This window comes from Varroa jacobsoni, unplaced genomic scaffold, assembly GCF_002532875.2.
Source record: "Varroa jacobsoni isolate VJ856 unplaced genomic scaffold, vjacob_1.0 scaffold_836, whole genome shotgun sequence".
Lineage (NCBI taxonomy): Eukaryota > Metazoa > Arthropoda > Arachnida > Mesostigmata > Varroidae > Varroa > Varroa jacobsoni.
In genome coordinates, this window is record NW_019213738.1 from 61,189 (window position 1) to 71,898 (window position 10,710).

The 10,710-nt window shown below is 39.9% G+C and overlaps 1 protein-coding gene across 4 annotated transcripts in view; it reads right to left on the minus strand.

Moving 5' to 3' along the window:
* Positions 1-10,625, minus strand: part of LOC111264223 (band 3 anion transport protein) — a 59,701-nt gene extending 49,076 nt beyond the window's left edge. For all 4 annotated transcript variants that reach the window (XM_022839917.2, XM_086969998.1, XM_086969996.1 and 1 more), the window contains exon 1: positions 9,053-10,625. In XM_022839917.2, coding sequence (XP_022695652.1) covers positions 9,053-9,067 — 15 coding nt within the window. In that variant the 5' untranslated portion in view covers positions 9,068-10,625. The remainder of the gene's footprint in view (positions 1-9,052) is intronic.
* Between the last annotated feature and the right edge of the window lie 85 nt (positions 10,626-10,710).

Here is a 10,710-nt window from a genome sequence, read left to right on the forward strand (position 1 = left end):
GTTCTAGAGGGTACAGTCCAAATTCCTGTCAACTGTCCATCATTTGCATTCCATAAAAGTGATGTTACTCGTTCCTTTTACGGATCCTTCATTGTTGTCGTTCATTGCGTTTACGGATCGTCACTATCTAGAAATGCAAAGATGGTTCTTGGAAAAAAAACTATTGTGGGAGTTTCTAAGAGCGGTCCGAGCACAAAATGAATTTTTACATTAATTTGACCCTTCTCCATTAGCAAATTATGCATTTGGGCGAATTAAGAGCTATATTTATTTTAAGGATATTAAAATAGGCCATAGTTTCGTGCGATCTGATTGGATTCAACCCAGCGTTTTCAACAGAATTATTATTTTAAACTGAACCTATCTATTATTCTATGGTATTTTCGAAAACAGGTATCAAGGACAATGTTAAAGCATTTGGAAGTGAAACTTCCCATTTCAACCGCAATTTCGAGTTCTTCCGATCAGGTGATCTGGTAATATTGGGTTTGTTGTGTTTGTTTATATTGTTAGTGTACCGCCCAACTTTTGCTGTCCACTTGTCCCGCTTTCGATGAAAGCCGAAATAAAAAAAGCGGAATGTTACTGGCGTCTTTGGCTCTTATTCCCATCGCTGGCGTAAGCATCGTGTCAACAACAACAACAACAGCGTCGTTTAAAGAAACAGAGAAGTACAATGATATAATAATGATGGAAGATGAAAGCATACGAACGGGTCATCTACCTTTGCACCGATCCGACACAGCAAAAGGGGAAAAAACTCCAAAATCGTCCCAAATTTCGCTCCCTCACTGGGCCCATGGCCTACCATAACTATGAGGCTGCCCAACCTATTTACCAATCATATGCTGAGAACTTTGGGATCGTCTAAACGTATCTCTTAGAGACTTTGATAGATCTTCAGCTTTACGAGACATCGCTTGAATGACGTCTTCGTGTGAATACGACTATCGTACGGTGTTTAATATTATTCTTACTAGTAAACTTAGTAAACGAAGGCGTACGGGCCGAGGAAATTAGCGCTTTTTGCGGCGGCGATAGAAAGCGACGGCTGCATACAATTGTATACTTTGTTAGCTCCTCCTACGGGCGCACAAATACATGTTAGTTTTTAGACTCTGCCTTATACTTGTGTTCGCTTGCAAATTGCTCGCGCTTCATACAAATAGGCATTAAGAGATAGAAACGAATGTAAATTTTACCAAAAAGAATCAACTTTATAAAGATGCGCTGTAAAACAGATTAGCTATATATGTAACATTTCGATTTGCGTTAGTCTGACCCTCAACTCTCTACGGCGCAGTATAAACCCAGAGAAAAAAGCAACATGAATGTTTCATCCACAGAACCTTTTTAGACTGGGAAACTGGTGTCCCAGTTTTTAGGTATAATTTCAGGTGAATAGTATCAGATCGGTTCCAAGAAGAACGGCCATGGTGTCAGTTGGCCAGAGACCACAATGTAATAGATCATAAAACTACTATGGAACATTTCGATTTGATTTTAAGCAGCAGGTTCAAGTATAGATGGGGGAACATCTTGTAGATATCTTCTAATTTATTCGATTACCGTGTTAAAAGACAACGATAGCATTGAACTAACGAAGGTACGGTGTTAGATTAGTGTAATAATACCAGATCGCAGGTATTTTAGTTTCGCTGGTTTGAAGCTAAAAGGTCAGTGTACTTTAGCTTCTGTACTGAAGTTCACAGTTCCAATTATAAACTTCCCTGGTAACAAATAGCATACAATTACTAACCAGTAAGAGTATTTCGATAAACAGCCGTCTCTTTCTCGTGATTCCCGACGATACAGGTTGGACAATACCGACATTCAAATTATTCGGTAACAGCAGCAGCAGCAGCACTCTATATAATCATGCAGTTGAATTGCATTCTGGCAAAATATAAAGCTTATGATAGTCTACGTTAGCTATGAAGAATAGGTGAGAGAATCAATTTAACTAAGATAAGAATCCTTTATACGATAACTTTACGGGTGCTAATTAATTATTACTGTTATAGGCCAATGAGAATGTTCATTGATTTTATGAAAGATACGTTAATAAAAAAAAATCGATAACTTGGATGGCACAGAGTTACTGACAATAAGTAAATCGATATGCAAAACAGATGTTTATTTTTGCTGAAATGATACCGAGCTCAGTTGGAGACCTTAGCTCACCTGAGATAAATGCAAGACATCGAAAGTTCTTGTTCCTAGCTCGTTAGGTGACAGACATGCGTGAGAGGAACTAAATTGTGACCGTTTTGTCACTCAGGGCCATTTGGTGAACGATACCCGAGGTCCAGACGACGCTCGGATACTCTGATTGCGTGACGATAATAGAAGTTGATATTCGGTAGATTATCGGTAAAACATCTTCAACATATTTATCCAGTACATGATCACTTCTTGGTGACTTTTAGCCTAAAAAACGTCTGGAAATCAAGTCCGTAAGCAGTATTCATAATACCGAGCTGATTGTTACTGAGTGATTTCTATTTTTAAGCAAAAGTTCTGAAAAAAAGTTAAGAAGGCCACATTTTAAGCTATATTTGGGCCCAGCAAATATTTCTATCGCATATCTTTGACAATGCGCCTATTCACCTTCAACTGCGAAGTTAAAATTCCAGGACTATATTTTGCATACTTAGCAGGAATTTATCTTAATTTTTCACGGCGATCAGTTCCTTTACTGAGCTCAAATTGCGAGGAATTTCTAAAACGTGCTTACGTCGTTCAAGCGTCTTCTTTCTATGACAAGCTTTTGTATCGCTGTCTTTCATCAAATACCTAAAAAAAATTATTGTGAACTATTTTGGATGTTTTGGTCAGGAGAAGGGATTATTTACCGGTTTTTTCCACTTTTGTGCAAGTTAGATATTCAGTCTCTTTTGGTTTTCTCAAAGAAGCTTGTGTGAAGATCTGCATATACAGTACATCAGCACACTCCACTTCTGGAAATCAAATTAATTATTATCAGATTGATAATTTTCATGAATTTTATGACAATCACACTTAAAAGTGATACCCATTAGTCTCCCAGGCCACGAAACAACCTACAAAGCATCAGGGTCTTCAAGAGAGGTTTGAAATTTTAAAGCGCTTACACATCATAAAGCTTGTGCGAAGCAGAGTTGTTTTAAAAAAATTCTTGCCCAATACATCATGTTCGCGGGGTGCTCCCACAGACGTCCCACGGATCAATTTTCGTATTTATCTTTACTGTCATGCAGTAATACGTGATGCAGTAATAGCTTTTGTGTATATATATATATATATATATATATATATATATATATATACACACGCAAGCTACCAGGAAGAATACCTGAGCTAAACGGAATTATGTTTTGTCTGCCTTAACAATCGTTCTCAGGAGTGACCATGGTTGGAAAATGTCCGACTATTGCTAGTCCCATCTAACAGATTGGCCAATCGATAATAAGCAATGAAACCGTATAAAAACGTTGAAATATCGCAGTACCGAAACAAGCAGCCCAATCGTACGCGGTCTAATCGTTGGTGCATGCACTTAGACCCATGCACGTGCGGCTGGGAAAAGTATCTGGCTTCAAATAGGTCGCAACGCGCTCTCGCGCCATCCCGACAACCAGCGCTAGTGCATCCATCCAGAAAACTGCCAAAGCCTACTACGTGATCTGCTCATATCCGCTCTACTGTGGGCCATAGTAAAAAACAGTGTAACAATGATTCGTAGCTTACAACCTCCGAATCGCGTTGACATATAACGCGATAGACTTTGCCCGCCTCTCATTACACAATTCTGTATAACGAAACTAGAAATGATTCTGTCGATCGGTGTTTCTCAGTTGATAGACTAAGTATAATGTATCGGTCTGTGATCGGCTCATGTGCAGCAATGGCCTGATCACTGGCTGATGACTGTTATCCGGCGGCAATTGGTCAAGTCAACGACCGACACTTTAATAAAGTCTGTTTCCCATTCAGAAGACGACGGCAGAGGTCCAGCGGCGATCGTCTGTCTGGTCTATTTAGTTGTCGAATGCTCCCTGGAGCGAGTTCTTCGTGGTAGTGTAGAGCGAAAGGACAGACAAGTAGCTTGACGCTGTCTAGCGTCGTAACACGGGAACTGCGGGCTGACGGAGAGGAAACCGTGCGAGATGTCGAAAAAAAAAGGTTCGCATAACAACAACAGCGGCAGCGCCATGGTGAAGGTCAACAGCAAACGCCAACGAATAAGCGTCAGGCTCCACTCAGCTACCGCTTCGTGGAGAAAGAGTTAAGCCGGTGGCCAAACATAGTTGACGCGCTGCTTTCGCATGCAGCTGGTAGAATCGCGTAGCACATCGCATTGAAGCTTAATAAAAGTAATAATTATTGCTGTTTCAAATATTTAACAAATGCCTTAGCATTATGAAAAGCTGTGAGACGATAGTAAGTAACAGGTAATACAAATGGGAAACTGTGTAGTTTGCAATAAGCTGAAAGAAATAGCTGAAGAACTATTTCGAAAATTCGATTTTTCCTTGCGTTCCATTAAAAATGTCCGCTTTGAGAGAACAAAGCTTTCATCATATTAAACAAAACAGAAATATGCAAACGGCGGTTTTTTTTTGGCAACCTATTGTCATTGATCCGATTTAGAGCATTTCGTAGTAACTTAATGACAGATGCTACGGCGAGTCTCAGAAACAAGAAGCTCCCAAGGGGCAAATAAGTGAATTCGATGCCTTGCGTTGGATAGATAAATTCGACTGTGTGTGATGATTTCGAAACGCAACGATTTTAATCACAAAATTCAGCCCAATACATCCAGCTGTCGAATATGAAAACTTGAGCCGTCTTGAGAATCAAGGCGTTCCATATTCAGTATTATTCAAGTTCAACTTGAGAAATTTGAAAATTTACTCCTATACCTTTGTGTGCGATTGTAGCTTATCTTGTCGGTGAACGACTTGATTGTCCATTAGGATATATATAATACGAAGGACGCGATTTAGATGACTTGAAATATGGAATCCATACACTTACTAAACGTTAAAAGCATATATGATTGCTCGCTAATTGTGCTGATTATTACGAGAGACACTAGCGTCGTGACTTCTGCTAATTACTTTCGAAGAATCAGCGTAGAGTAGAAATCAAATAAATGTTGTACCGAAAAGAGCACGATTTATCTTCAGAATATATTATTAATTCCTATATATGGCTATCATGTAAATGTTCTCTACATAGCCTAAATACAATGCGAAGATTAAGTATTTAAAGTAAAACTTATCAAATGATAGAACTCTGAGCTATTGAGGAAACGCCTTCGTGATCGCAAATCATCAGACGCAATTATGACGCCGAAAGTCAAGTTACACTCATGAGAAAAATCCAGTGGATACACTATCAGTGTAGACATTGGGGCTCCATTGATTTTACTTCAAGTCTTCGTTTATAACGCCTGAGCAGCAGATTGTTATAGCAGGGCGAATACTCCCACATGCATAACAATGTAACCCACTCTCACTCTGAGCTCGCGGGCCTCTGGGCAGGCCTGACAAAATATCAGCTCTTTCGAGGAGTATATGTACATTACACATAAACGAGAAAGCCTCTAGGATAACGAGTCTATGTTATTACACCAAGCGCCCTTGAAGCTAATCAAGTTGGTATATCAATATCAATCAAGTGGATAATACTTCTAGCATTATGTGACCCAAATCATATACTGAAGTCGTGACTACGAACTATATGGTAAAACGTTTACTTTGGCATAAGTCAAAGGAGGTTGGACGTAACTGCTGTATCAAACGAAGCGGGCCTTAAACCTCTTAGGTATACTACTTGTTCAGCGGACTGTTGGCGTACAAAGGTCGCAGAAAGATAACCCCACTTGAGCTGGAACTTACTCGCCTTTCAGATGTAAGAAGTGCTATCCTGCTATTGCTAGAAGGTAAAGACCTCGGTGTATAAATAAGTGTGTGTCAGGACGACAGCCTGCGAAGTATGTTACGAATAAGACGAAATGACTGTGTAGTAGTAGTTTTTCACGGTACACCTAATCGGCAAACTGGATCTTATTTGAATAGAGGTAATTTTCTAAATGTGCAGCTTTTACGAATTGCGGTTTTTGAGCAAACTTCATACTTTTCCTGGTAGCAATATCAGAGAGGCTATTTTATACTAGAGACAGGTGAAACATAATAATAACAACAACACCTTTGAATACGATTGTGTTAGAATTGTTAAGAAGAACCGAGCGCGGTCAGGATGATGCAGCGATACCGGAATAAGCTGATCCACCCCAGGCGGGCGACTATCTGCGGTAGTTGCACGTGATGATTCAGTGAGGTCAAGCAAAACCTGCCGACGTCAACACATATCGCAAATGCCGGAAGCGAGCAGAACTGGTCACTTGTTACGCTGACGCTGATGCTATTTCTTAGAACGGATAGTTCAGACTTGCCTGATACACATAGGTAGCATTGCTTCACTTACTTCACTGGTGACATAATACTAGCAGTAATAACAGTAACTACAAGTACGTAGGGTAGCTGTTGAATGACAAAGAAAGTTACGAAGCTTCAATTTTCAAATCGACTTTACAAGGCAGGAATTGTTTTGAGTCGCGAATTTCGGCAAACTCATTCGTAGCTGATTTGTAAACACTGTGCTGCACAAATAAATGGGCGCCACAGGACCTCGTTTTTTAATCATACCTCATTTCGCTTATATCGAGTATTTGCTAGACAATAATTGGCCAGTATGGCGTGTTAATGTATTCTTCCTTATTTGTCGATTACAGCCTATCAGTAAAATAAGCCTTTCCAATCTGGCTGTTTTGAGTCAGCATTTTATACGCGAAGCTTCAAAGGCTAATTTATCGTGCACCTTATCTCTGCGATTTACCCATATGACATATATGTGCACGCTGCTTTTCGAAATCAACCATTAAAATGCGCCCGTTGTTACGCAGACCAGCAAAAAAGATGTGACATAAAAAATAATGGCTAACACTGAATTCTGTTATATTAAACATCCAGAAGAGGGAGTCACGCATCAATTACGACATGTTATATTAAGTCGGCGGCACTACAGGCTGTACGGCGTATTTCGAATTTCTGCAACGCTCCATGCCGGAACGAAAGTATCGTTTATCAACAGTTCCCTACACCAACAGCCACAGCAGCTAGTCCGAATGGGAACAATGCGGACTCGGGAGGGGCTTCGTCGCATAAAAGCTCAATGAAGGGTCTGACAGGGAACGGTAATGTTAGAAAAGTGCAGTTCTACCATTGATCTTGCTTGTAATATACGTGCGAGTACGAAGACAAGAAAGTTCTGTACGGCTCTATCAAGCGTATTAAAGCCACTTTCTGTGGCTAAACTCAAGGCAGTACACGGACCTAACCTTAATCTGTAGTTTCCAAACGACCGAAAGAAAAGCCTGTAACAACTGATTGGGCTGTGTCTTCAAAACGTACAGTTGTACTGACCTAGAAGAAGATCCATGAGAAGCTAGCATTTTCGTTTGCCTAATAAAAACATTGGGCTTCGGAGACGATCGCTTGATGTAAAAACAATGAGCGACACCGAAATGTTTAAAGATTCTATGAACAGATCTTGAATGTGTAGAATCGAAGGACTAACAGCAATTTCCATTGTGGCCCAACACACAGTAAACATATGATAATTCACGTTAGATAATAAATATACACACCTAAAAGAAGTAAAGACGATTCTATGTATATATCCCTCGACAAAAACTCTTCGTGGGACTTTAACGGTATTTCTATAGAGACCCATTTGTACTTTATCTAATGAACTATAGCCATCTGATGTGACATTGCAAATAATTCCTGCATGAGACTTGTATTCTATATTAGAAATATAGAAAAAAAAAAACTTATTTATTTATCCGTCCGTAAGGGTCCGTCAGAGGAAATCAAGCGAGGAGTATACTACCTTGAGTTGATTGTATTGTTGCACAAATAACGGCCTCGTTCAGTCAACGTTCTTCATTTAGCTGAGTCAGCTTTTATTTGAAAAATTAAAAAATTTAGTAATCTATACCAACAGATGTTATATTCACGTTATAGTGAAATCAGATTTTCCGCCATTTCATGTACGTAGTTATTTCCTTTTATTGTGCAATCTTCTGACGAATCGAAGGATCAATTGAGAAGCTTGTCTTCGTATATATAGCATAAGTAACATTGTGTACGTAATAAGCAAGAACATTTAGATACTATGTTCTCCAAATGTACAAATATCTCCAGCTTTAAGTAAGTCTTAAAAAAAAAAAATTATTTTTCATTATCGTACCGGACATACTTGTTTACTATGAAGCGGCGAATTGGAGACACTTTCTAAGACAGAAAAAAAAAGCGTTTTATACTCCAACATGGAAACTAATCTTCCCTTAATCCCAGCCAGTGCAAAGAAATATGCATAAACGATAAATGCTTTTTCGTAAATAAATTAATACAGCTTTCGTAGTAATGGGATGATGCACGTCTCGCTAGATTCTCCGATGCGTGACATTATTGATCTTCTGTCTTGAATTTTCTTCAAACATAGCATCTCTCTACAGTCGTGTGATCTTAAGGCTAGAAACAGGTACACTGGCTTGAGGGGGGTCTGTTCCTCACTATGGTGGTAAAGACAAATTGGTTCAAGCCTTGTGACACGGTATATACAACTTTTATTGTTAACTAATATAAACGTTTCTATAAATAAATATAAACGTAAGATTTATGACAATCCTAATAATTCGTCTATTGTCTGTAGCCAGAAAATTGCAATTCTGTTAGGGATCACGCTTGGTCTTGCACCTAAACCAACTCAAATGGTTACAGTACCCTCAGATGGGCTAGTTTGACCTGACACTGCAGCAAACGGCAAACCTTTGCTTAACTAAATTCTGTTAAACGTCTACGATTCAGCTCTCTTAATGTCGAGTAAAAATATAAAGCAGGTTGAAAAGCACGGTTCTAGCTTGAAGCAAAAACCTGTGCTCACGATGTAAACGATGGACAAATTAGATACTTTCAATTCATACCTATAAGATACTTACGTCCTTAGTGTCCATGGAGAGGCTTGGTATAAGCCCTAGAAGGACCTTGTTGCAGCTCAAGTGTTGATTACGTACCGTGTTGCGCTTTTATTAGCACAGATCAACCTCTTAACGGTTTCGGGTAGTCTTCTTATTTTAAAACACCTATATAAATTTGAATCGCTTGGAGTTGAAATAGTTAGAGTTGCGTCGAGAACATGGGCACTTATTTTGATATCAGATTGGGTCAAATTTTTGAACTGTTCCAAATGTCTGAGTGAGCAGTTCAGGATGCACAATACAAACTACTAGTCGAATTCGATAGGTAGAGCTTGATGAGGATCGGTCTTACGACGTCGAGTATTCGTCCAAAAATCGACCGATTTACACTTAACGTATTGTTTGTTCACGACCAATTGCTACATTCAAGTGGTAGGTGGATACCTGCTGCCTCTCTGTGTTTTTATTTGTAGCGAGCAAGCCAACTCATCCGTTGTCCACTAAAGTCCACGTATCGTGTTTTCGTTTTGCCCGCAGGTGGCAACAGCTATACAAACAACAAGTGCCAGATTTTACCAGAGAGCTCTGGAATCTAGCTTATCCAAGCTCGTCAAGCGCGAAACACTCCGATGAGCTCCTAGCGGCCATGGATGGGGACGCACGCTACAAAGCGTGCATCACGTCGAACATTCGCCTTCTCCGTCGGCTTACCTTTGTTCACGGAGCACGTAACTCCTGTCAACAGGTGTGAGTGCGCTGCTAGCTTATACCCGCTGGTGTATGGTCAATAAATTGACACTCCTTGAGAGTTTTGACAACACTTCCGTTTCTCTTGAAAGAACGTATTTAGATCGAGTTAAACCGGTCTTAAAAGCGAAATGCGTTGCTTTCTGATCTTGTTAATCAGACGCTGTACAATTGTGAGTTATGAAACGAACCCTAGGGGCTACAGACTTTTTAGCATAAAAATTGAGCGTTGATCGGAGGTTAGCTCCACACAACCTATTGACTGAGTAAATGCGATACTTTTTGTAGTTACAATCGTCATTCAACGCACTAATCGAGCTGATGTTGGTCACTTTAACGTCAACCGGAGGACGTTTTTGAAGCTTGTCCAGTTTGAACACAAATTAACGCTGGTTAGGGTTTATCTGGTATACGATGTTGCACTGTACTACTAATACGTAAAACAAATAAAGTATGACACAATGGAGGTACAGGTAGACACACACAACTCGATTCCTAGCCAGAACTCTGGTGTTAAGTTTTCGTACCGTAGAAACGTGTGGATGGAAATACGTCCAAAGCGTGCTATGAACGCAGCGTCACCTGAAGCAGATCTTTTGTGAAAAGTTTATCGAACCTGCCTAACGGCCCAACATTAACAATACTCATATATTTTACACAATGGGTTCTGGTTTAATAACAAAAATATAGTAAACATCTAGTCCATTCACGACGGCGCCACAAGAGTGTATGCCGGTGCGATGGAGGCACGCGTGCCGTCTCAGAGACAAGAACCGGAGCAGCATTGGAGAAAGGGCAAATGGATGAGGGTGCTCCCATAGGGAGAGGGCGGATTTCTGAGCCCGTACGCAAGGTACTAGGATTGAGCCTTGATTGTTGTTAATAATCTTTATATTAAACGTATTATTCGAAGAAAATCAAGGGTTTTGATT